The sequence below is a fragment of the Mesoplodon densirostris genome, chromosome 3 (genome assembly GCF_025265405.1).
Source record: "Mesoplodon densirostris isolate mMesDen1 chromosome 3, mMesDen1 primary haplotype, whole genome shotgun sequence".
NCBI classification, from domain to species: domain Eukaryota; kingdom Metazoa; phylum Chordata; class Mammalia; order Artiodactyla; family Ziphiidae; genus Mesoplodon; species Mesoplodon densirostris.
In genome coordinates, this window is record NC_082663.1 from 176,949,440 (window position 1) to 176,976,541 (window position 27,102).

The window sequence follows — 27,102 nt, forward strand, 5'->3', positions numbered from 1 at the left end:
GTTTTGTCTAATTGTATTTGTTCCAGAAATCAGATGTTTGTGGCTTAAATTTTTTTTCCTATTTTTTTTGGGGGGGGATGCAGAATACATGCCCATGATACAGACTTCAAACAGTACCCAAAAGAATGCAGTGAGCCATTTCCTCAGCCTTACCAGACAGTGCGCTCCCCCAGCCCCCAGGGCAGCTCTATTACAGCGTTCTCTGCATTCACAAGCATGTGTGTGCGTGAACATGTGTTTCTCCTTGGCTAAGTTGGTTCTTTTCCCTTTGTTTTTTGTTGTTATTATTGTTATGTCATAATAGTTTGATTCTCTGTTTGAATTCCAGGACAGCTGTGGGAAGGGGCCGAGCTTGGCTTTATCTTGCACTCATGCAGAAGAAACTGGCAGATTATCTGAAAGTGCTTATAGACAATAAACATCTCTTAAGGTATTTCATCACCTATCTTTGCTTAGCTTTTGCTTCGTAATTAGAACACAGTTCTGTAGATCATTCGGAATTAAAACAAGAATGTATAATGTACAGTTTTTATTCAAATTATTAAGTGTAACTATTCTGTGGCTTAGTTTTAAAATAGCAGTGTTTTACTATTTGAGCACTGATTTCTGAAAGTCTCTATGAATGAAGATGTATATTTTCATTTTGAGAAGTCATTTCGAAGATAGTTCTTCAAAAATACCTAAGATTAGGCACCCTGACAGCGTACTCCATTAAGTTTCAACAAAATGGTATTTAACTGGATGATAATAGGGGAAAAATGGCTTGAACTAGATTCAGTGGGCAATTTTAAAGTATAAAACCCTGCTTTTTGTAAGGGAACATATCTAGATTACCTGTTCTAGGATTCCACATTCAGTTTGTAAACTTTTATATCTCTTGGCATCAGTAAAGACGAACTGTCTATCTCTGAAATTTATGACTGGGTTCATTTTTTATATTTATAACTCTATAAACAAAAGTAACCATTATAAGAGGAATTTTCTCCAGGATATGATCATTTACAAGGAACAAATCTCTCCAGAGATAATTCTCTTATCTAACTGAAATAAAAATGTCTTTTACAGTCTCCCAAAATTTTCCATTGTTTTCAAGTCATGGCTTATTATTGAACATGTCTTTTCATGATAAATACTGGTTTCAAATAGTTCATGTACTTTGTGCTCTTCTTTGAGTACCGTTATTCTGAGTAACTCTGAGGTACAGATTTTGTTCTAAACAACTAATTCTTAGGATAATAAGTTCTCATGTACTCACACACACGATGGTAAATTAGCTAATCGCTGGTGACCAGAGCAGTAATGGATGGAGCCTCACTGTGATGGCTGAGGTGACTTGGAGGTAAGGAAGTAAAACCAGCCGGTGTTGTTCCATGGGACACAGGGAAGAGGGAAGAGTTTTATCCTTGGATGGGTGGTGGGGGAGGCTTTGGGATTCCACTTTATGTTGACATGAATGTAAGTGTAGAAGTAGTTCAAAGCAACACGAAAGAAGGAGCCAGGGTGGCCAAGAGGGGCAGAGTTATGTTCAGGAACACAGGAGCCAAGAGATGAGGAGGACTGGGCTCCAGGGTCCAAACAGAGGAGTTAACCCTAGACCAGAGGTAGGAGGAGTCCATTTTAATCCACAGGAAGAGAGGAGAGGCCAGAGAAGAGATAGCAGCACTTAAAGTGAGAGAAGAAATAGAAGGAAGAAGGGAATTCACACAAGGGAGCCTCTGGCTCCTGATGACGTTGGCAGCCAGGCCATGAGCTAAGAGGTGAGAAGGCAGAGTAGGTCCCAGAGAAGGGTGGTGAAGGTGTTCCTGTTGTATCAATCTCTTTCAGTGAGTTCTATGAGCCTGAGGCATTAATGATGGAGGAAGAAGGGATGGTGATTGTTGGTCTGCTGGTGGGACTCAATGTGCTTGATGCCAACCTCTGTTTAAAAGGAGAAGACTTGGATTCTCAGGTAAAATGGGAATTTTGACTCCAGATCGAATGCCTTGTTTGGGCCAGAGATTTTACACAGGATCTGCAGACACATGCTGAACCTAAGGAAGGGGCATCTGGCACAGGGCTGTGCAAGGTGCTGTGCTGGACCGGAGTGGAGAGCAGCTGGCGAAGGTCTTGGGGTAGGGTGAAAAATAGCTTGGGCAAAGGCACAGAGGCACACACAGAGGGCATGGCGTGTTTGGGAACGGGAAACAGTTCTCCATGGCTAGGACACAGGATGCTCGATGAGTGGAGTGAAGGTGGAGGCTGGCCCAGTTGTTAGGCCATCAGTGCCATGTTAGAGGCTTTAGTTTTTGTCCCTGAAACTTTGGAACTTAAAAACCTTTGGAGGTATTTAAGCAGTACACTGAAATGATCAGGCCTGGGATTGAAAAAGATCAAGCTAGCTACCATCCAGTTCATGAGTTAGAAGCAGCCAAGAAGAGGGAAAGCAAAAACATTGAGCAGACAAGTCTGGAAGCCCCAGGCTGCATGGGGAGTGGGAAAATAGACTCAGGAGAGATTTGGGGAGTCAGATGGTAAAATGGAGCACAAATGAAAGTAGGCAGTAAGATGCAGAGTGCCCCATGGGGTGGGACAGCCCTCTTGACCAGGGCTGAGGCCTAAACTCGTGGTGGCAGGGACTGTAAATCAGGACACCCTGCCCCACCCTCACCTCCACCTCTTCAGGGCATCTGTAACTGGGCAGTGGCCCAGGCTTCTTCCCACTACATGTTTGGACATGAATCTAAAGCTTCCCCAATCCCTCCGTGACCAGGTCAGCTTTTTTCATTGTAACCTCTCCTTTCTCTCTTTTTTTTTTCTTTTTTTTCCTAGTAGTTTTCTTGTTTTTGCCTGTTAAATATTTTTCAAAACATACAAAGAAGTTTTTTTGAAATATCACTTATAATCCCATTACACAGAAAGAGCTAATTCAGTGTTACATTTCAGGATACATCCTTGAAGCACATGAAGAAAGGTGTATGTGTGTATTTATATTTCAGAGACAGATGTTTGGAGTTCTCTTTTTTCATTAAACCAAAATATGATTATTCCAAGCACACCATTTTGCAATTTTTTTATTTAATAATATGTTCCACATAGCTCTTGATGTCAAGAGATATAAACCATTTTAAACAACTGCATAGTAATCCATTTTGTGAATGTACCATAATTTATTTAACCAATACTTATTAATGTAAGTTGTTTCCATGTTATAACAATAGTGTTATAAACATCCTCATACTTCTTTTTACTCTTGTCTGTTTATTTTCTTAGGATAAGTTTTGAGATTGCTGTGTCAGAGTGTACACATTCTGCATGAGTGTTGTGATGACATGTGAGCATTCTTGGTCTTTTTTAATCTGAGAGAAAAATAACTCTTCATCTCAAATTTATATTTTTGAGAACTAGGAAGATAAAGTATTTTTTTCATGTTTTATTTGCCATTGGTGGTTCACCTGTTCATATTCTTTGCCTATTTTTTTGAGTTTTCCACCTTTTTCCACTCCTTTATTATTGATTAAGGATATTTACCATTTGTCAGAATATTTGTTATAAATTTTTTTTTCTGCTGTCTTGGGGCTTGTTTTCCCTGTAGACTTTTTTTTTTTTTTTTTTTTTTGGCAGTCATATTTAATGGACTTTTCCTTTATACCTTCTAAGGTATTGTGCTTAGAAGGTCCTTCAACGTCTAAAAATTAACCTAATTTTTTAAATCACATGTATATTTTTTACATTTAAACGATCTGCCTGTTATTCGTTTTGACATAGTGTGAAGTAGAAGTCTAGGTTTCTTATATAAGTACAGTAGTAAACTACTACGACAGTACTAGTAACGTTTTCTCAATATCATGTATCAAATATTATTTCCCTACTAATTTGAAATTCCACCTTTATCATGTGTTGAAATATCCATTATGCTCTGAGGCTTATTTCTGGACTCTCTATTTAGTCTCTGGATCTTTTTATTTCTATGCCAGTAACGTAGTCTTTTTTTTTTTTTTTTTTCCGGTACGCGGGCCTCTCACTGTTGTGGCCTCTCCCGTTGCAGAGCACAGGCTCAGCGGCCATGGCTCACGGGCCCAGCCGCTCCACGACATGTGGGATCTTCCCGGACCGGGGCGCGAACCCGTGTCCCCTGCATTGGCAGGCAGACTCTCAACCACTGTGCCACCAGGGAAGCCCTAACGTAGTCTTTTAATTACCAAAGCCACATAGTGTGTTTTATGCTCTGGCAGTTCACCTCCTGCCTACTTTGTTGTACTTCTTTCTCAGATATAGTTGAGGCTGTCCATTCTGCCAGGTGACCTTGAACATCATTTTGTCAGATTCCAAAATAAAAATTTAATTAGAACTTTTATTAAATAATAGATGTGATTGAGCCCCCTGGCCTATTCTTATCTTTAATACCTCTTGTATGTCACCATAAAGTATGAGTATTTGCTATTGCACCCTGAGGGATCCTCTTTCTCATGTTTAGAAAGCACTGTTCTATTCTAACTTACTTTATATTTTTTATTTAAAAATGAATATTGAATGCTGTCAAATACCTTTTTTGGCATCTATTGAGATGTCATATCCATTTTTAACCCATAATTATAATTGAATTGATTCTTAGGTTTCCTATTGTGATATCATAAAATAAACCTTACTTGGTCATCGTGCGTTATTCTTTTAGTATACTCCTAGATTTAATATGTCTGTGGTTTATTTGGAAATTTTGTATTTCTCCTTAAAAGTGACACTGGTCTGAATTTTCCTTTTCTCTACTGTCTTTGTCACTTTTCAGTGTCAGGATTGTATAACCTCATAAAATAAACTGGATGATATTCTTTTCTTTCTTGTTTTCCACAACAGTGTATTAGAGCAGGAATTATTTTTCTTTAAAGGTTTGTTAAAACTTGCTGGTATGACAGTTTCAGCTTTATGCAAAAGCTTTATGGTCCTCATGCTTTGACCACTTTAATTTTTTGCATAGCTTTGGTCAATTTATTGGTTTCCTAAGTCTTAGAAAAATTTTTAGTCATTTATAGTTTTCCAGAAATCATTTGTTTCATTCAGACCTATTAGTTGCATGAGAGTATTTTCTTACAGCTTTTTAAAATCTCACTTTTCTAAATTGTAATACTTGGTAGAGATTTGTCTACTGTGTTGAGCTCGAAGAACCAGGCCTTGCTTTTACACATCACTTCTGCTTTGAGAGGAGAGCTTTGTTTCCTAGTCCATTAATTTCTACTTTGGGTATTCTTTCTCATTCCTTCTGTTGTTGCTTTTTTTCCAGTCAAATATATCTTTCTTTTTAAATTATTTTTGTATCACAAAAGAAATGCATGCTTGTTGTAAAAAAGTTAAGCAATTACAGAAGAATGTAAAGTGAAAAGTGAAATTCAAACTCCCCTTCTCCTCTCCCCATTCAGTCCCAGTCTTGTCCCCACAGACAATGGTAAAAATTTGAGGGACTGTTTCTACTTTTCCTATGCATTTACGTATACATAGGTTTTGTTTTTAATTAAATCTTTTCTGGTTTTCTGTTGCAGTGTAACAAATTAGCAGTCACATAAATGATTGCAGTCCCTCATATTTGAGGTGACTCTTAAGCACGCCTGTGATCACGGGTAGTTGGTGGCTGGGGCTGGAGTGGCTGAAGGCATATGCACTCTCACTGTCTGTCCTCTGGGCTGAGAAGGCTCAGGGAACTGAGGCTGGAGCAGCAGGGGCTTCTTGGGCATCTCTGTCTACACGTGCTCTCTCCACATGGTCTCCAGCGTGGTGCCTCAAGGTTAGCCAGACTTCTCCCATGGAAGCTCAGAACTTCAAAGGTATATGCCCAAGGGAAAGAGCCAGGAGGAAGCTAGTACTGCCTTTGTGAACCTAGCTGCAGAAGTCACAGCATCCTTTCTGCTGCTTTCTGCTCATAAAGACAGGCCTTACTGGCCACCCAGGTTCAAGTGTCAGGAATATAGATTGGTGGGAGGCGCAACAGAGGAGTTGCAGAAAACATCATGTATAGCTTTGGTTTTAACATAAGGGAGGTTACTATAAGGAGTCAATGCCGTACATAGTATTCTTTGAGTTAAAATTTTATCCTGGAGCTTTCTTCATTTCATTACATATTCATTCTCTGCATTCTTTGTTATGGTTGCATAGGGTTCTGCAATATGGCTATAACGTGACTGATTTAAATATTTCTCTATTGATGGACCCAATTTTCCTATATTTCAAAGGAATGGCTGCACTTAACACTAGAGTAGATGGTGGCAGACTAGGGCTCTCATTCACTCTCTCTGAAGTGCTTTATTTCTGGACAAAGCCCCTGACTTTGAGATTTTGAGGGGTCTTGGAGCCCCTAGTTCCCCACAGCAGCAGAGAATTTTCCCTGAAATACTGACTGGACCTTTTCACCCCAGTTTGGGGGAAGAAGTCAGAGTTATCAGTTAAGGTCACCACTTTAGAGATCCAGGTCTCTTTTTTTTTTTTATTACTTTGTACCCAAAGAACTTTGTTGATCTTTGTCAACAATTTGATTGTTGAATAAATGCAAGAAACAATCATAACTAGGTGGTAAAACTTCAGACTGTTCCCTTAAATTCTGATTTTTTGTAAGTTTTTCTTCTAGAAGGTAATGGGGTTATTTTTCTTTTGGTTTGTTTGTTTGACTGATTGCTGCTTTAAGCTGGTTAACCTAACTGATTATCAGGTTATCCTAACAATCCTATTGTTTTATCCTGAGATAGGAAGGTAAATACCCTGAATTTTAAAGACTAAGGTTTGTGGAAAGTGCGAAAAGTTATTTTTCACTTAAACTGGTACATTTTATTTCGATCAGGTTGGAGTGATCGATTTTTCTCTCTACATTAAGGATGTGCAGGATCTTGATGGTGGCAAAGAGTAAGTTCTGTATTGTATGCTGTTCTTCACGTTTTTAATGAAATTCTGGCAAAGAATGCTCCTTTTTTAAAATTGAGGTATAATGACATATAACATTATATTAGTTTCAAGTATACAACGTAATGATCTGATATTTGTGTATATTGCAAAATGATCACCACAATAAGTCTAGTTAACATCCATCACCATACATAGTTACAAAAAATTTCTTTTCTTGTGATAAGAATTTCTAGGATCCACTCTCTTAGCAACTTTCAAATATGCAATACAGTATTATTAACTAAAGTCACCGTGCTGTACATTACATCCCCGGGACTTACTTATTTTATAACTGGAAGTTTGTGCCTTATGGCCCCATTCACCCACTCCCCCACCCCCCCAACTCTGGCAACCACCAGTCCTTGTATCTGTGGGTTTAGTTTTGTGTTTATTTTAGATTCCACATATAAGTAAGATCATAAGGTATTTGTCTTTCACTGTTTTACTTACTTCACTTAGCATAATGCCCTCAAAGTCTACTCATGTTGTCAGAAATGGTAGGATTTCCTTCTTTTTTATGGATGAATAGTATTTTATTATATGAATATACCACATCCATTGATGGACAGTTGGGTTGTTTCCTTATCTTGGCTGTTAAAAATAATGCTGCAGTGAACATGGGGGTGCATATACATTTTCAAGTTAGTTTTCATTTTCTTTGGATAAATACCCAGAAGTGGAATTGCTGGATCATTTAGTAATTCTATTTTTTAATTTTTTGAGGAATTGCCCTACTGTTTTCCATAGTGGCTGCACCAATTTACATTCCCACCAATAGTGCACAAGTGTTCCCTTTTCTCTGCATCCTGGCCTACACTTATTACTTCTTGTCTTTTCGGTGATAGCCATTCTAACGGGTATGACCTGACAGCATATTGTGGTTTTTGATTTGCATTCCCCTGATGATTAGTGATGTTGCATCTTTTCATGTAACTGTTGACAAAGAATGCTACTTTTGTTTTTGTGTTGTTTGAATTTTTATTTTTTATTTAGCTATTTTTAATTACAGTGGTAATACATTCCTATTCCCATTGTTTAAGGAAGTAGGATCTGTGGAAGAATAGAGAGTACAAGGCAGATTTCCCCATTAACACTATCCCCTCGTCTCCATCTCAGTCCCACTCCCCCTGCTTCTTCAGAGGAAGCTACTCATGCATGACTCCTTCCAAGCCTTTCTTTACTGCCTTGCAGGTATATGTTTGTTGGTAGTGTAATTTGCTTTATGGTTTGGATGTAAATGGAAAGGTACTATTATATAGTTAAGTTGCCACTAGACTTATTCGTTGATCCTACTGTGTCTTGGGTGTCTTTTCATGCCACATTGTAGTTCTACCTCATCCTTGTTAACAAGAGCATTGAAAGAAGTTATCCTGGAAAAAAAAAAGAAAAGAAAAAAAAGCAAACAATATATATAACATGCTACCATTTATGCTGTAACAAAAAAGCCATACACCCATATTTATATGTTGTACTTCCATATACATGGATCATTTCTAGAGAGGCACATCGACCTGAAAACACAGCCGCCTGTGGAGAAGAGGTCAGGAGACAGGCATGGGAGGGAGTTTCACTGTAAACCCTGGCGCTGTGTTTGAATATTTTACCACGTACATCTGTTACCTGTCTTTCACACGTCTTTGTAATGAGAACTCTTCCTTCTCAGTGCCTTGGCAGTGCACCTTACCAAGGAAGGGACCAGCGGGAATCCCATTAATGCTTCATGCACCCACAGTACCAGGATTTACTCACTTGAAATTTAAAATACATTCTTAATGTCAAAAAGAACTGGAAATAAACTGATTATCCACTATTAAGGGAATACAGTCAGTCTTTCAACCTGCAGATGTGGAACCCACAGATATAGAGGGTCAGCTGTGCTATGCCATTTGTATAAGGGACTTGAGCATCTGCAGATTTTGGTATCCACAGAGGTTCTGGAACTAGTCCCCCGTGGATACCTAGGGACATCTGCAATTGAATGAATTGCAGAACATCTGAAGTATTCCACACTGTGTATTATACAGACATGAAAGAAAAACAAATTTGACCTACTGTATAGTAGATTCAGAGGAATTTCCCCAGGTATTATTGAGTGAGAAAAGTATAATACTGAGAAGTATATATATCCCATTTTTTAAAGCCTCCAAATTCTCTAATATATATTTTATATTTTAATTGCATATACTATATGTAAAAATATAGATAGATATTATGATTAGATACACATAGGATACTCAACAAGCTATCAGTACGTGTTACCTGGGAGAGCTATGTAAAGGGCAGAAAGGTAAAAGAAAAAAAATGACTGCACTGACCAGCAAATCCAGCACCTGTGGCATGAACCTGGGTCACATGATCCCATTTATGTACATATGTACGTAAAGAAATTGGTGGGGGGAGCCTAACTTTAAAATGATAGTCTTTTTTGCATAAAGATGTATGAAGTTTTGTTTTGTTGTGTTGTGTTTTTGCTTTTTTTTTTTTTTTTTTTTTTTTTTGGCCATGCTGCACAGCTTGCAGGATCTTAGTTCCCTGGCCAGGGATTGAACCTACCCCGCTGGCAGTGAAAGCGCGGAGTCCTACCCACTGGACCGCCAAAGAGTTCCCAGAGTCTTTTTTTAAACCTAGACTGATCAGCTTTGTGTTTTGAAGAGTCTTGTGGTCTTCTTTTCTGAGGCAGCTTCTTTTCCTTCAGTATAACAAGGGCTGCTTCATCTCCTAACTGGAGAGCCATTTACATCTGGCTTTTGGTGTTTCTACCTTGCATGCCAGTGGCTTTCTCAAATGCTAGGGGAGAGGTGGGAGGAGCGTCTGCAGGGAGGCTCCTCTCCAGGCAGCCTGTTTCCAGTGTGTCCCATGTCTTCCTAGCCCGCCTTGCTAGTTCACTTAGGACCGTGCAGACATTACTAAGCTCTGACCATCTCTTGGTTTCCTGATGACATTGGTACTCCTACAAGGTGACTGGAAGGTTGGGGGACAATTACAAAGTATTAACCCTGAGTAAAAAGAATTTCTCTCTTTTTATGTTCTTTTTAAAAGGCATGAAAGAATTACTGATGTCCTTGATCAAAAAAATTATGTGGAAGAACTTAACCGGCACTTAAGGTAGGACTCCCTCCTTTTTCCAGTGTTGCAGTTCATTCTCAGTGCCCGATAACTGCTTCATGGAACCGTTTTGAGTTGCCATATATTTATATCTAACTTTTTTCCAAACCAAGAAAAAAGGTTCAGTGCTCATGTGTACAGACTGTAGAAGTATGATTTCTTGATAAAGAGCTTTGGGGAATCCTTTGATCTTTTGTTCTGTGTAGTTATGCAAATTAGAGAGTAATAAATGAAACCTCTCCACCCCTTAGCCCACCGCAACTTAGTTGGAAATCACTGCATGGGAAGCATTATTGCTGCTGGGAATCAACACACATCCCTCCAACGTTCTGGGCAGGAGAAAGGGGTTGAAAACCACTGGGCTAGACCTTTGAGAGCAATTCAATAGTGATAGCAGGTATCTTTATCTTGAATTTTCATTTTAATTGGAAAGCTGCTCCTGTGTTTCATGAAACACTAGTCGTTATGGGTGTTGATGGAGAATGGATGGAGATTCTCAGCCTGACGTGTTTGGGAAATATAATTCTCTCTCTGAACCCTCTTTAGAGAGTACACTGTGCACATTAGCAGTTCTCTGCGGGAGCAGCCTCTCTGGCCCCCAAAGCCAAGGAAACAGGCAAAGGAGCTAGTGTGTTTGAAGAACATACCTAGGGTAGTGCTGCTCTGAGCTTTCCTGAGCTGTGACGCTGGCTATTATTTTGAGAGTGAGATTCTTAATCCATGCTTAGTTTATTGAGAGCCATTATAAGGAATAGATGTTGAATTTTATCAAATGCCTTTTAGCATCCATTAAGTTAATCATGACTTTTATCCCTTAATCTATTGATGTAATATAGTTTATTAATGGATTTCTTCGTAAGGATAAACTCTACTTGATCATAGCTTTAATAATTTAGTCATTCTCTTAACATGTAACCTAACATAGTTGTTCCATAGTTTCCCCTCTGGCATGGTATCAGGGTTATGCAGCTTCACAAAATGAATCAGGAAGCTTTGCCTTGTTTCTGTGCCTGAGAACACCTTCTAGTTCGTGAGCATTATTTGCTCCTTGAAAATTTGAAGCTCAAAGTCTGTATGGAGGCAGTACTTTGCCAGCTTTTCAGTTTTTCCTTAACTGTTAATTCATCTAGCTTTTCTCCTCATGAGGATATATCTTTTTTGGTAATTTATGTTTTCTAAGGAAAAATAGAAATTTTATTGATATTTTCTGAGTTATGTAGTTGGTACAGAATTGAAAATGGCATACTCTTAAAACTTGTAATTCCTTCCATATGTTTTGTTTTGTTGACTTTTTCATTTTGTGTCAATTTGTGTTTTTATTTTTCTCCCACCCAATTCTTTTTTTTTTTTTTTTTTTTTTTGCGGTATGCGGGCTTCTCACCGTTGTGGCCTCTCCCGTTGCGGAGCACAGGCTCCGGACGCGCAGGCTCAGCGGCCATGGCTCACGGGCCCAGCCGCCCTGAGGCATGTGGGATCTTCCCGGACCGGGGCACAAACCCGTGTCCCCTGCATCGGCAGGCGGACTGTCAACCATTGCGCCACCAGGGAAGCCCTCCCACCCAATTCTTGAACCTTGGCTCATTAGCCTTGTCAGGTTTGTTTCTTGGTACCACCCCCCCCCACCGGCAAAAAGCCCCAGTTTTTGGCAGTAGGGTCTGTTGCCTGAAAGTGCAGGCTCTGGAGCCAGACCACCTGGGTTCATAGGGGTATGAAGTTAAGTGAGTTTCTCAATATAAAGTTATGGTTTCCTCATCTGTAAAACAGATTAACAATAAGATTTGCATCACAGAATTGTGGGGAGTTGATGCATTTAAAGTGCTTAGAACAAACAGGGCCTGACACATTGTCCAAAAAGAAAACTACTACTATTATTGTTGTGGTTATTATTGTTGTGTGTCAAGTCTACATTAGCTTTTTATGTATTTTTCGGTATGAAAGTCGTGCATATACTTAAAGAATTGTGAAAAATGGGACAAAGTATAAAAAAGATTTAAAAATCACCTTTGATCCTACTACCCAAAAGTACCAATATCTTGTTATGAATATTACTTTAGATATATGACTGCCAGTGCGTTTTGGTTCCCATATATTGAGTTGGGGGAAATGGTGTTTTCTTTCCAGTTGGCTAAACAAGAAATGGGTAGCATATTTGGAGAAAACATTAAAAACTTTTCAGTAAAAAAAATACACACACACACACTGCATACATATATATTTAGAATTCTCATCTATGAGTTAATTGGAGACCCTTTGACTCTCCATTTCATATAGGAAATCTAGGAATCTCTATTCTCATTGTTTACAGATTGGGAAAACAGTCAGCTTTTATAAGTTCACATTTACTTAATATTTTCTTTTATACAGCTGCACAGTTGGGGATCTTCAAACCAAGATAGAAGGGTTGGAAAAGACTAATTCAAAGCTTCAAGAAGAGGTTTGTAACTTATTGAAATTCTTAAAGCAGAATGACCCAAGAAGAGAAATGGTATGGTTGGTATATCTGACCAGAGCTTCTCACTGGTAGGAATGGGAAGTGCTAACCTTGGGTTGAGCTGCACACGGGACAGACATTCTCAGAATTTCACATCCTCAGAATGTCCGTGTTCTGCCCTGGCCGGGGCTCCCATGAGCCAGTGCAATGGATCATGAGCCAGTTCTAAGTGACTTAGGTTTTATCACCTCACAGTGGTCCAGTAGAAGACAAGTCCTAGTTGGAAAAGCCCCACCCCTTTTGTGAACGTGCTATCCTCTTCCTCTTTTCCCACCTTTCCTATGATGTCGTGTGTCTCCCGGCTGCCCAGAAGGCACAGGCTCTTTTATGGGGTAAAAGTACCCTTGCCCCCTCCTTCCGTGTCTCGGCCTCTCAGGAGCTTGGAACCAGTCTCCCCACAGTGTGGTCTTTCTCTGCTTTCTCACTAGGAAGAGAGAGGATGAAAGGACAGGAAGAAGGAGGGCTGAGGCCGAGGAAGAAAGCTTGCTGCCAGCTGCCCGGCAGTCTCCTTGGTGGACCCATCTTGTCTCCTGTTAGCAGGAGGGGGGTTGCTCAGCCTTTCTGAGGCTTTCCACAGGTAGCGGTCCCTGGCTGCTCGACCCTCCCCACCAAGTCTCACTGGGAAGGAAGAGGGCTGTGAGGGCGGCCAGAGAGTGACCCCCCCCACGGTGTGGAGGCAGGTTACAGCCGAAAGGAGAGTCGCAGAGCACCCCTTGGTAATGGAAGACCCAGTGCAAGGCTCACTTTACACTTCCTGCACCCTCCTGAGGGGCCAGGCCTGAACAGCTTTCAGGAGAGGAGCTCAGATTTGTAACAGGACAAAGAAACTCAAAGATGGGCATCGTGGGAGAGACTTCATCGCACTTAGAGCTGAAGGACTCGAATTCACCTGGGGGGTGGAGAGGGCCTTTGGGCCTCACTTTCCTCATCTCTGAATTGGGTGATAATTCAACACACTTACAATAGTATTGTAAAGATTAAATTAGGTTAATACCACATAAATGTGCCTTGCCCGACACTTAGCATGTGGAGGCACTCAAGGAGACCTTAATTGATTTTATTTTATTTTTTTTAAATTTATTTATTTTATTTAATTTATTTATTTTTAGCTGTGTTGGGTCATCGTTGCTGCACACGGGCTTTCTCTAGTTGCGGCGAGCGGGGGCTACTCTTCGTTGTGATGCAGGGGCTTCTCATTGCAGTGGCTTCTCTTGTTGTGGAGCACGGGCTCTAGGCGTGTGGGCTCCAGTAGTTGTGGTGCGCGGGCTCAGTAGGTGTGGCGCATGGGCTTAGTTGCTCCGCAGCATGTGGGATCTTCCTGGACCAGGGCTCGAACCTGTGTCCCCTGCATTGACAGGCGGATTCTTAAGCACTGCACCACCAGGGAAGTCCCCTTAGTTGATTTTAGAACAAGCGGATTCACTCTTTGTTCTCCCAGATGAGGTGGCATGCTTTGTTGTTGTTGTTGTTTTTATAATTCTTATTGGAGTATAGTTGATTTATAATGTTGTGTTAGTTTCAGGTGTACAACAAAGCGAATCAGTTAAACATATACATATCTCCACTCTTTTTTAGATTCTTTTCCCATATAGGCCATTACATAGTAATGAGTAGAGTTCCCTGTGCTATACAGAAGGTCCTTACTAGTTATCTGTTTTATATATAGTAGTTTGTATATGTCAATCCCAATCTTCCAATTTATCCCTCCCCGCCCTTTACCCCCTGGTAACCATAAGTTTGTTTTCTACATCTGTAACTCTATTTCTGTTTTGTAGATAAGTTTATTTATACCCTTTTTTAGGTTCCACGTATAAGCAATATTGTATGATATTTGTCTTTCTCTGTCTGACTTACTTCACTCAGTGTGACAATCTCTAGGTCAATCCATGGCATTATTTCATTCTTTTTATGGCTGAGTAATATTCCACTGTGTATATGTACTACATCTTCTTTATCCATTCCTCTGTTGATGGACATTTAGGTTGCTTCCATGTCCTGGCTACTGTAAGTAATGCTGCAATGAACATTGGGGTACATATATCTTTTAGAATTATGGTTTTCTCTGGATATATGTCCAGGAGTGGGATTACTGGATCATATGATAGCTCTATTTTTACTTTTTTAAGGACCCTCCATACTGTTCTCCATAGTGGCTGTACCAATTTACATTCCCACAAGCAGTATAGGAGGGTTGCCTTTTCTCCACACCCTCTCCAGCAATTATTGTTTGTAGATTTTTTTTTTTTTTTTTTTTTTTTTTTTTGCATTACGTGGGCCTCTCACTGTTGTGGCCTCTCCCACTGTGGAGCACAGGCTCCGGACGCGCAGGCTCAGCGGCCATGGCTCACGGGCCCAGCCGCTCCGTGGCATGTGGGATCTTCCCGAACCAGGTCAGGAACCCGCGTCCCCTGCATCGGCAGGCGGACTCTCCACCACTGCGCCACCAGGGAAGCCCTGTTTGTAGATTTTTTCATGATGGCCATTCTGACCGGTGTAAGGTGATACCTCATTGTAGTTTTGCATTTCTCTAATAATTAGTGATGTTGACCATCTTTTCATGTGCTTTTTGGCCATCTGTATGTCTTCTTTGGAGAAATGTCTATTTAGATCTTCTGCCCATTTTTCAACTGGGTTATGTTTTTGCTATTGAGCTGCATGAGCTGTTTGTATATTTTGGAGATTAATCCCTGGTCAGTTGCTTCATCTGTAAATATTTTCTCCCATTCTGAGGGGAGGTGGCATGCTTTGAATGAAAGTCTAGTTTAGCTTTTGAAACTGAACAACTGGCTTATTTTTCCTTCAAAGGCAAACAGATGTAATAGAAAATGCACTTCAGAGAAAAGTATATCTCTCACTTCAGGGTGTGCTCTCTATGTCTTCAGAAAGTAGGATGGGAATTAGCTTATGGTTTTTGCCTGCTTCTTCCGTTGCAGCAACTAGCACCTCTTTTCAAGCCTTAAAGTTTCTTACTTGGGCACAGCAGTTATGTTTAGAAAGCCCAGTTCTGGGTTCTGAGTCTGGGTGGACCTAGATGCTGTTGATCAAGAGGAGGTGAGGAGTTCAGTGCTTCAGGGCCCCCTGTTAGTGAATGATGCTAAAGAGCACAGCCAAGTATCGAGGGCAAATGTCTGGCTTCTTTCTCCTTCTCCAGCCTCACCTTCTCTCTCCAGGCTGGCTCAGAGGCTGGGAAAGGACAGGTTGGTTGGGGTATTAACTCATCTCTCCTGCTAGCCTCTCCTCAGCAGGTACATGAAGGCACCTGCTCCTATACACTTTTCCCTAAACTACGTTAACTCGTTCAGGGCAAGGAAGATGTTTTCCTCAGGCACATCTTAATGGTTTGGTTGTGATTCCTCTCCCAGATTCTTTAATTCTCTCTCTAGTGATAAGATATCCTTTTGCTCATTGGCTAGAAAAACTAAAAAGAATGAAGAATCGGGGGAAAAAGCCCATAATCCCTTGGCTAAGTGACAGCTGTATATAGAGTCCCCATCTTTTCTTAAGCTTTTTTTGTTTGTTTGCTTTTGTTTTTCTTCTTAAGGATTTTTAACATAGTTAAGTCTTTTTCTTTAAACTGGACGTGAGAACATACTGTATAACCTGCTTTTTTATTTTTATTATATCATAAGTATGTTCTCAAGTCATTAAAAGCTTTTTTAAGTATTTAATAACTACATATTTCTGTTTTATGCTTTTACTGTGATTTGTTCGACCATTTCTAGTATTGGACATTAAGCTGTTTGTAATATTTTGTGTCCATAAATCTTTGCCCACATGAAGTAGTGTGCTATCATTTTTGTAAAAGAAGAATAGGGAGGGCAGAGATGGCTAGGGGCAGGGGTAAGAGAGATTTTACTGTTTATGTTTTTATATCTTTGGAATTTTGAACCATGTGAATGTATTACCTATTCAAAACAAGGATAAAAAATAAAATATCACATACGTGAAAATACACTGTCAATTGTGAAGATGCCACATGTTAGCTTTTAATTTGAACAGTAAGATTCATTTTGATGTTAAGAAATCTAAAAATCTTTCTTAATCAGCTTTCAGCTGCAACAGACCGAATTTGTTCACTTCAAGAAGAACAGCAACAATTAAGAGAACAAAATGAATTAATTCGTGAGAAAAGCGAAAAAAGCGTAGAGGTGAGAAGTAGCCCTTGCAGCTGGGCGGCACGTTCCTCACTCAGACATGTCCATCAGAGACCTCAAGCTCAGAACGTGCAAAGATGCCCTGTTTGACACCAGAACATCCTGCCGCAGGGCCCTTCCGTGTCACTCTCAGGCCACCTGGACCACTTGGGTTTCCCAAGTGCACTGGTCCCTTGCCTCTGGACCTTTGCGAGTGACAGTCCCTGTTCCCTCTTCAGCTTCTCTTATGAGCCCGGTCCCCTGGGATGCTGCCCCTGGCACCCATCGGTAGGCCTGGACCCTTCTTCTCCTGTGTTTCCATAGCTCTTTGCACCTCCCTCCATTATAGCATCCTCTTACTGTTGTGTAGAATTGCTGGCGTCTCACCTGATGACTTGAGAGTAGAGACCATATCTGATTCAGCTCGAAATTCACCCAGTGCTAAAAATGTGCTAGATAAGTACTGAATGGGGACCTTTCCCACTCAGAACGACTATTCTATTTTAAAGAAAGTTAAATTGTTTTCTGCACCTACCTTTTCAAAAATCTATTGGCTTGCTCTCATCCTTCATGTTCAAAGATATTTCAAAATACCTTTAAAATTTTAGCCTTTCTCTATTATGCTTAAAAAAATAGAAATTATGCTACTGTTTAAAAAAATATATGTTATATTTTTAAATACTTTGTAGTTAGCTTGCTTCTGTAAGCAAACCATTCCTCTGGTGCTCTTGTTTGATCACAGATAACAAAACAGGATACAAAAGTTGAGCTGGAGACTTACAAGCAGACTCGGCAAGGTCTGGATGAAATGTACAATGATGTGTGGAAGCAGCTGAAGGAGGAGAAGAGAGCCCGTTTGGTGAGTTTGCGAGCCTGAGAGTTACCAGAAAGATTCCTCAGTTTATTCCCTCTGTGTTACTTCCGTCAGCACTTTGCACACACATGCTTCAACCTGCTTTTAAAAACAAGTGAGTTTTTATGCAAGTGAAGTTGTTAACGTGTGAAAAAAAACACTCGTGCAGTATTCCTCATTGCCACCTACCCGCTTTCTGTTGACTTGATGCAGAGCCAGTGTTCGTTGTAAAATGAGGAAAGGGGAAAAACTTAATCTAGTTACGCTCCAGACAGACTTGTCTACATCTCCCTAACCTATTCTGACCTTCCGTGTATTTTCAGCACTGCCCAAGATACAACATCAGTTAAGTTCATTTCTGTGATCTACTTTAATAATATTTTCCTTATTAATATCCTTTTAAGGAACTAGAAAAAGAACTGGAGCTGCAAATTGGAATGAAAACCGAGATGGAAATCGCAATGAAGTTACTAGAAAAGGACACCCACGAGAAGCAGGACACTCTGGTTGCCCTGCGCCAGCAGCTGGAGGAAGTCAAAGCAATTAACTTACAGATGTTTCACAAAGTTCAGGTGGGACTTGGCTTTATGTCCACATCACAACCCGGTTTCCTGCTGCTTGTCTACAGTGGTAGAGCTTGTCACGTGCTGCCTTTCCAGTCTTGGGTCATTCTTTCCGCAGAAGGAGAGAATAGACACATCTGTGAGGGCCTAGTATTTGCAAATCTGGTCCTAGGCCATCTTACATGTTATTGCATTTATTTTATTTGAGTCTCCCGGCAATCCCTGACAAAAGTTTATGAAATGGGGGGAAATATAAGTGACAAGGCAAAGTCAAATGTCTGAGTCACATGTCCCTGGTGGCACAGCTAATAAATAGAGCTGAAAACTGAACTGTGTCTCTTGAATCTAAACCTGAACTTTGCCTGTCATACATTCACTGTCCCCCTGCTGTCTGTTTCTGTCTACTTCAGGTACTAATTGTTTGCCCCAAGAAATGGAGAAGTGGATTTAGGATATTAGTTAGTATTGCCTTTTCAGGCTTTGCCAATAAGTTAATCTTGCTGAGTCTCCAAGATCACCTCCCTCGTCATTTCAGAGTGGTCAAGGGGAGCTAGCCCAGAAAGCACTGGTCACGCCAGAGGTTGAAAGACAGCATCTAAACACTGCAACACTTTGTTGCCCAGAAGCTACCCAGAAGGATACCATTCTGTGTCCTCAAAACTTTTCCTTTTTTGAAGTTCTCTTTCCTATTTTATTGCCGGAAGAGCCCCACTTCCTTTTCCATAGAGTGGTTTCAGTCTCACTAGTAGTAACATCTATGGCAAAGGTCATGTGAGAGCAGACGGTACAAATAAACGGTGCTATTTTGTCCGTCTTTTTTAAATTATTACGTAATTCATATTTTTGCAACAATGAAAATTGAAGCAAAAAGAGAAAAGGAAGAAAATAGTTTTACCCTCCCAACAAATTATCTGTTTTAATTTTTTCATGTTTTCTTCTGGTTTTGGTCGGCATATAGACATATTGTTAATACACGTTAGGGGAAACCAAACTACTATAACAGCTTAAAGCGTTGCAGACCAGCAGTTTTGCTCCCCACGGTCCTTCAGGGATTCAGACTAGTAGCAGCTCCAGCTCTCCAAGCCACCTGAGTTGTCACCATTCTTGCCAGCAGAAGTGGGGAGAAGAGCCAAAGTCCAGGGCCAGGCATTCGTCCTCAAACAGCGAGAGAGCAGCTGCACCCACCATTTCTTCCGATCACATAGGAAAGGGCTAGTCAGCACGGCCAGGCTTGGCTGCAGGGGGAGCCCGGGGCTGTTGTTTCTGGACTGCAGGCCAGGTGAAGGGGAAAGCAGGTGTGGGGAGATGTAGTCGTCACTACCACAGTCGACCCCACAGAGCTACCGACAAGCCCTGCTTCCTCAGAGTCCACAAGCCTGGGTGATGGGCAGCACTCTCCCTCAAGCCCACAGGGCCTGTGTTCCAACTAGAAGACTATCTGTCAGTCACGTTAGCCTGTCCTGCCCAGGACGAACTGGTAGAGCAGAAACAGGATAACCATGATGAAATGCCTATTGGGAAAGAGGAAACAAGGGACACACCTGGCAGTCCCTGGCCCTTGGTGGTCATTGTGTCCTATGGGCAGGAACCGTGAAGGCTGCCCGGGGGACTGAGGACTCCATTTCTTAGCATGTCTGGCTACCGCTTCTGCCTTCTAGAGAGCATGTCTGCTGACCTCCGTGGCCCCTGAGGCCACCATCTTCAATGGCTGATGGGAAGTGGGCTCTCGTGGAGTGGGCTACACAGCTTTGACGGCCAGCTTCTTGCCAGTGTCAGTCTACTGGCCTGGAGGTTGTATAAGGGATCCAACAGTCAGATATTTTTCAGACCAGACTGGTGGCTTCTTGGACAATCCAGTTCCCTCTGTCACAGCCTCTGGTCTGCTTGCATCCACTTGATCCGTGTGTCAGTGACCGTAGTTTGTTATGAGTAAACACAGTTCCCACACCTGCTCCGTTTCTTTGCTCTGTCAGTCTTTCTCATGTCAGTGACCAGTCATCTGGAACAACAGCTTGAGGCATGAGGAAAGCAGCCTACTCCGATCTTCGCTGCAGGATGTCACAGGGCCATATGGCTCACTCTTCAGTCCTCTCTCTTCCTTCTGAGTCCAGAAGCAGTTGACTTTTCTAACCTGTGAGGCCCCTACCTTTGGCCTCTGTATCCCTGTCCATCTCTCCCTGCAAACCCCTTGCTTATAGCACCTGTTCACATGGCAAGCCCCACTGCACATCCTAGCATTCTGGAGCCCTGGCACAGTTGCGTGGATTCCATCTTCCAAGTTTGGGCAAGCGACAGTTTGACTAAATGTTTGCCGTAACTAACGGGTCACAACATCTGCTTTGACAGCGCCAAACCCCTGGCTGCTGAGTCAGCACAGCATACGTTGGGTTCCCTGGGGAAGCACCACACACAAGTCCGTCTCTGGTGCTGCTGGAATTCTGGCTTCATACCCTTTTCTCCCTCTGGGCTTCAGATGCAGAAGGTTGAGTCAGTCATATCCCTCTGTTTGGGGCACTAAAATAAGACACCCTTCCTGTTTTCTTATTTCCTTTTATCCCCCACCCCTACTCCCATCCTCTTGCCTCTAGGCCTCTAGGCCTCATTTCTGTGAGGAAGTCAGTCCCATCCGTCTCTCCTAGATTCTGGTGGTTGCTGGCAATATTTGGGTTTCCTTCACTTGGAGAAGTTATCACCTCCATCTCTGCCCTCATCTTCACAGCTTTCTCCCTGTGTGTGCATGCCTGTGTCCACATTTCCCCTTTGTATAAGGACACCAGTCATATTGGATTAGGAGCCCACCCTACTCCAGTGTGACCTCATCTTAACTAATTATGTCTGCAGTGAGTGACCCGTTTTCCAAATAAGATCCTGGGTGGTACTGGGGGTTAGGACTTAAACATAATGGATTTGGGACGGACACACTCGACCCATAACGTAGGTCAAGCCTGCCCACCTTTCCCCCTTTTTTCCCTCTTCTTTTTTTGATTGACTTATCTATTTGTAAACGTTTATCCTTTTTTCTTTTTTTTAATTGAAGTATAATTAATTTACAGTGTTGTGTTAGTTTCAGGTGTACAGCAAAGTGATTCTTTTTCAGATTCTTTTCTATTATAGGTTATTACAAAATACTGAATATAGTTCCCTGTGCTATACAGTAGGTCCTTATTTATCTATTTTATATATAGTGGTGTGTATCTGTTAATCCCAAATTTCTGATTTATCTCTCCTCACCCCTTTCCCCTTTGGTAACCATAAGTTTCTTTTCTAAGTCTGTGAGTCTGTTTCTGTGTTGTAAATAAGTTCATTTTATCATTTTTTTAGATTCTGTGTGTGATATATGATATTTGTCTTTGTCTGTCTGACTTCACTTTAGTATGATAATCTCTAGGTCCATCCATATTGCTGCAAATGGCATTATTTCCTTTCTTATGGCTGAATAATATTCCAATGTATATAATACCATATTTTCTTTATCCTTCATCTGTTTTTTTATATAAATTTATTTATTTTTTATTTTTATTTTTGGCCGTGTTGGGTCTTTGTTGCCGTGCGTGGGCTTTCTCTGTTTGAGGCGAGTGGGGGCTACTCTTCGTTGAGGTGCACAGGCTTCCCATTGCAGTGGCTTCTCTTGTTGCGGAGCATGGGCTGTAGGCACGCGGGCTTCAGTAGTTGTGGCACACGGGCTCAGTAGTTGTGGCACGCAAGCTCTAGAGCTCAGGCTCAGTATTTGTGGCGAATGGGCTTAGTTGCTCCGCAGCATGTGGGATCTTCCTGGACCAGGACTCGAACCCATGTCCCCTGCATTGGCAGGCAGATTCTTAACCACTGTGCCACCAGGGAAGCCCCTATGCATTCATCTGTTGATGGACATTTAGGTTGCTTCCATGTCTCGGTTATTGTAAATAGTATTGCTGTGAACATTGAGGTGCATGTATCTTTTTGAATTAGAGCTTTCGTCTTTTCCGGATATATGCCCAGGAGTGGGACTGCTGGATCATATGGTAATTCCATTTTTAGTTTTTTAAGGAACCTCCATACTGTCTTCCACAGTGGCTGCACCAATTTACATTCCCACCAACAGTGTAGGATTTATTATTTGCAGACTTTTTGATGATTACCATTCTGACTGGTGTGAGGTGACACCTCATTGTAGTTTTCATTTGCATTTCTCTACTAATTAGGCAAATTGAGCATCTTGTCATGTGCCTCTTGGCCATCTGTATGTTTTCTTTGGAGAAATGTCTGTTTAGGTCTTCTGCCCCTTTTTTGATTGGGTCGTTTGTTTGGGTTTTTTTTGCGGTACGTGGGCCTCTCACTGCTGTGGCCTCTCCCGCTGCGGAGCACAGGCTCCGGACGCGCAGGCTCAGTGGCCATGGCTCACGGGCCTAGTTGCTCCACGGCATGTGGGATCCTCCCAGACCAGGGCACGAACCCGTGTCCCCTGCATCGGCAGGCGGACTCTCAACCACTGCGCCACCAGGGAAGCCCGGGTTGTTTGGTTTTTTTTTATATTGAGCTGTATAAGCTGTTTGTATATTTTCAAAATTAATCCCTTGTCAGTCACATCATTTGCAAATGTTTTCTCCCATTACATAGGTTGTCTTTTCATTTTGTTTATGGTTTCCTTTACTGTGCAAAAGCTTATAAGTTTAATTAGGTCCCATTTGTTTATTTTTCCTTTTGTTTCCATTTCTCTAGGAGACAGATCCAAAAAAATATTGCTCTGATTTATGTCAAAGAGCGCTCTGCCTATGTTTTCCTCTAGGAGTCATATAGTATCCAGTATTACATTTAGGTCTTTAATCCATTTCAAGTTTATTTCTGTATATGGTGTTAGAAAATGTTCTAATTTCATTCTTTTACATGTAGCTGTGCACTTTTCCCAGCACCACTTACTGGAGAGACTGTCTTTTCTCCATTGTATATTCTTTCCTCCTTTGCTGTAGGTTAATTGACCATAAGTGCTTGGGTTTATTTCTGGGCTTTCTATCCTGTTCCATTGATCTATGTGCTGTTTTTGTGCCAGTATCATGCTGTTTTGGTTACTGTAGCTTTGTAGTATAGTCTGATTCTTTTTTTTTTTTTTTTTTTTTTTTTTTTGCAGTACGCGGGCCTCTCACCGTCGTGGCCTCTCCCATTGCGGAGCACAGGCTCCGGACGCGCAGGCTCAGCGGCCATGGCTCACGGGCCCAGCCGCTCCGCGGCATGTGGGATCCTCCCAGACCGGGGCACGAACCCGTGTCCCCTGCATTGGCAGGCGGACTCCCAACCACTGCGCCACCAGGGAAGCCCAGTATAGTCTGATTCTTGATAAAAATTTTAGAATAAGGTATACATTTCCTTTTTAAAAAATCCAGCTGAATTTCTTAAATGGAAATTGCATTGAATTTATAGTTTACTCTCTTTTTGTCCTTTTTATTCCCTAAGAGTTGCATTTTCTCTAGGTGAACTCAATTCTGTCTAGTTCTTGTTGCTAGTGTGCTGGGTGCCATATTTTGGCTGCATCCCCTAGTGAGGTCTTGCTGATGTAGAGAAGTGCTTTTGTGCTTTATAGGTTGATCTTGTGTTTGACAGCCTTGTTCACCACCTAGTTCTAATAGTTTGTCTATTAATCCTGTTGGTTTTAGATGTAATTGATCATATCATAGGCAAATAAAGACAGTTTAATTTCTTCACTCTCAGGTTTTGTACTCCTCATTCTTTTTTGTTTCTTTTAGTATTGGCCAGGACCTCCATGACTACATTAAACAGTAGTAGGAATAGTAAGCAGACTTGTGGTCCTGATCTTAAAAGTAAAGCGTGTAAAAATTTCTTCATCAAGAATAATGCTTACGGGGGCTTCCCTGGTGGCGCAGTGGTTGAGAGTCCACCTGCCGATGCAGGGGACGCAGGTTCGTGCCCCGGTCCGGGAAGATCCCACATGCCGCAAAGCAGCTAGGCCCGTGAGCCATGGCCGCTGAGCCTGCGCGTCCGGAGCCTGTGCTCCGCAATGGGAGAGGCCACGGCAGTGAGAGGCCCGCGTATTGCCCCCCCAAAAAATAAATAAATAATAATAATAATAGATGGTTGATGTATAATCTTTACTTAGTTAAGGAAGTTCTTTTCTATTGTTTGCTCAGAGTTTTTCTCGTAAATAAATATTGAACCTTATTAAATGTTTTGGGCTTCTTTGCATTTCATCTGTTGTGATAGTCCTGTTCTTTTTCTCCCTTATTTATGTGGCAACTTATACATTTACGTTCCTGGATTCCTGCTTGATTGTGATATATTTAAATATACTCTTGACTCAGTTAGCTAATATGTTATATATAATCTGTGTGTTTATATATGAGACAGACCTCTTTCTTTCCTTTTACTAGCCTTATTTGGCTTCAGAATCATGGTTGGACTGGTACTATAAAATAAGGTTTCCTGTTCTCTTTCTCTGAAATAACGCTTATAAGATAGAAAGTGTCTATTCTCCAAAAGTTTTGAGAACCCACCCATGTTGTAGGATTCATCTGGGCTGGGCTTTTTGGGCAGGGAGACTATGACTACCATTTCTCTTTATTGAATGTTTACTGGCTTATTCATATTTTCCATTTCTTCTCAGACCAATTTTGGTACATTTTTATATTTTTTTCCAAAATGTATCTTATTTTGTTTAGGTTTTCAAATGTTTTAGTTCATAGTTGTTTATAACATTCTTTTGCAGAATTTTTAAATCTCTTTTATTCAGCATTTTCTTTTTGCATTTTCTGTCTTTCTTCCTTATCCGGTCTTGCCAGAGGTGTGTCTGTTCTCATAATCTTTTCAGAGAACCAGCTTTTTTTTCTAATATTCTTTATTATGTATTGTTATGATTTCTTTTTCATTGATTTCTACCCTCACTTTTATTATTTTCTTTCTTAATTCTTTGGGTTTGCTCTGTGGCTCATTTTCAACTTCTGAAATACATGCTTAGCTCATCTGTTTTATCTTTTTTAATTTCATTAAACATTTTATTTAAAGTACTGCTTTAGCTATGGCCCTCAAATTTTGACAGAAGTATTTCACCTAAAAAGCATGTTTTTCACATTTGTCATCTCTGAAATCAAGATGCATCTTATAGTCAATGGCATGACATGTTTCAAGTAGCAGTCTTTTCCTTCATAGTGGTATATAAAATTAGGGTGCATCTTCAATATAGTAAAATATTGCAGAGTGTTTTCATTGTCTTTCAGCTCTAAGTATTTCATAATCTCTCTTCTGGTTTTTTTAATTCTTTTTTTTTTTTACCTCAATAGTTTTTAGTAATATGCTATTCCATTTCCAGTTATGAGGTGTTTAGCTATTCTTTTGTTCCTTATGTCTAGTTTTTTTACTTTAAAGCCAGACACTAAAGTCTATATATTCTTAAGAATTTATCAGGACTTCTTTCTGTCTTCAGCCTTTCTGTATCCTTGTATTTTAAGAGTGTCTCTTGTAGGCACACAGAAACATGTTGCTCTTTTGCTGCCTTCTAGTCACTCAGCATCTGCCATGGTTAAAAGCCTGGACTCATAAAGTCACATGGTTGTAAGAACCCAGCTGCACCATATTTGTGCTCTAACCTTTTCCCAGGTGCTTTCTTTTTCTGAGCCTCCCTCTCTTGCTCAGAGAAGTGGGGGCTAACAACGCCCACCATGAGAACTCTGCAAGAGTCAGGTGAACTCATGGATGTGCCTGACACATGAGAAGACTCAGTAACATTGAATCAGATCTGACTCTGAAGTTCCTCTTCAAAAAGGGGCCTGGACTGTTCAAACAGAAGGCTTCAGTATCTCCCTCTCTGCCTTTTTTTTTTTTCTTTTTTTCTTTTTTTGGCCGGCTGGCTTGCAGAATCTTAATTCCCCAACCAGGGATTGAACCTTCACCACAGCAGTGAAAACACTGAATCCTAACCACTGGAACTCCAGGAAATTCCCCCTCTGCCTTTCTTTATGTTGATGACATGGGAGCCTTGGCCCAGTTTGTCTTCCAGGGCTCTGGGGAGGAGCAGCAATTAATGAAACGCTCTTGAAAGTATTATAAAAAAAGTACAAGAATAGTTGAACCCACTTGTAATCCAGAGCAGGCAGTGGGGTGAGGGAGAAGGAGAAAATAACCCTCTTTCCTTGCTTTTATAGAATGCGGAGAGCAGTTTACAACAGAAGAATGAAGCCATCACATCTTTTGAAGAAAAAACCAATCAAGTTATGTCCAGCATGAAACAAATGGAAGAAAGGTAAACACTTCCCTCGGCAGATATTCCCTAGAAGGTGCTGGGTATTATCTGGGCCTGGGGACTTACTCAGAGTCTCTCAAAAGTACAGACAAGTTAGGATGACTGTCCTTCAGGTCTGTAGTCTTGCCCAGCAAGGGGACTGGATTCCCCAGCTTTGCCTAAGCATGTATTCATTTAATCAACCTTAGGGCTACATCACATTGTCCTCTCAGGGGATTAGAACTATCCAGTGAGCTCAGATTTAAATATCAGGTTAGGACTTCCCTGGTGGCGCAGTGGTTAAGAATCCGCCTGCCAATGCAGGGGACACAGGTTCGAGCCCTGGCCCAGGAAGATCCCACATGCCGTGGAGCAACTAAGCCCATGTGCCACAACTACTGAGCCTGCACTCTAGAGCCCGCAAGCCACAACTACTGAGCCTGTGCGCCTAGAGCCTGTGCTCCGCAACGTGAGTAGCCACAACAATGAGAAGCCTGCTCACTGCAACAGAGAATAGCCCCTGCTCCCCACAACTAGAGAAAGCCTGCACACAGCAATGAAGACCAAACACAGCCAAAAGAATAAATAAATAAATAAGTTTTTAAAAAATAAATAAATAAATTTAAATAGATAAACAAATATCAGGTCAGAGACTTCCCTGGTGGTCCAGTGGTTAAGACTCTGTGCTTCCACTGCAGTGGGTACAGGTTCAATCCCTGGTTGAGGAAGTAAGATCCCGCATGCCGCACCAAAAAATAAAAATTTTAAAAATAAATAAGTAAATGTCAGGTCAGTAGGGGATCAGAATAGGGTCAAAAAATAGACTCGCACAGGGCTTCCCTGGTGGCGCAGTG

The 27,102-nt window shown here is 41.2% G+C and overlaps 1 protein-coding gene across 7 annotated transcripts in view; it reads left to right on the forward strand.

The window, feature by feature from the left end:
* The window catches only part of RUFY1 (RUN and FYVE domain containing 1), a 56,281-nt gene that overhangs the window by 14,389 nt on the left and 14,790 nt on the right, over window positions 1-27,102 (forward strand). For all 7 annotated transcript variants that reach the window (XM_060095022.1, XM_060095021.1, XM_060095020.1 and 4 more), the window contains 9 exons: window positions 329-430; window positions 1,825-1,948; window positions 6,800-6,861; window positions 9,940-10,005; window positions 12,370-12,439; window positions 16,543-16,644; window positions 17,372-17,488; window positions 17,887-18,054; window positions 26,172-26,269. In XM_060095022.1, the coding sequence (XP_059951005.1) occupies window positions 329-430; window positions 1,825-1,948; window positions 6,800-6,861; window positions 9,940-10,005; window positions 12,370-12,439; window positions 16,543-16,644; window positions 17,372-17,488; window positions 17,887-18,054; window positions 26,172-26,269 (909 nt within the window). The remainder of the gene's footprint in view (window positions 1-328; window positions 431-1,824; window positions 1,949-6,799; window positions 6,862-9,939; window positions 10,006-12,369; window positions 12,440-16,542; window positions 16,645-17,371; window positions 17,489-17,886; window positions 18,055-26,171; window positions 26,270-27,102) is intronic.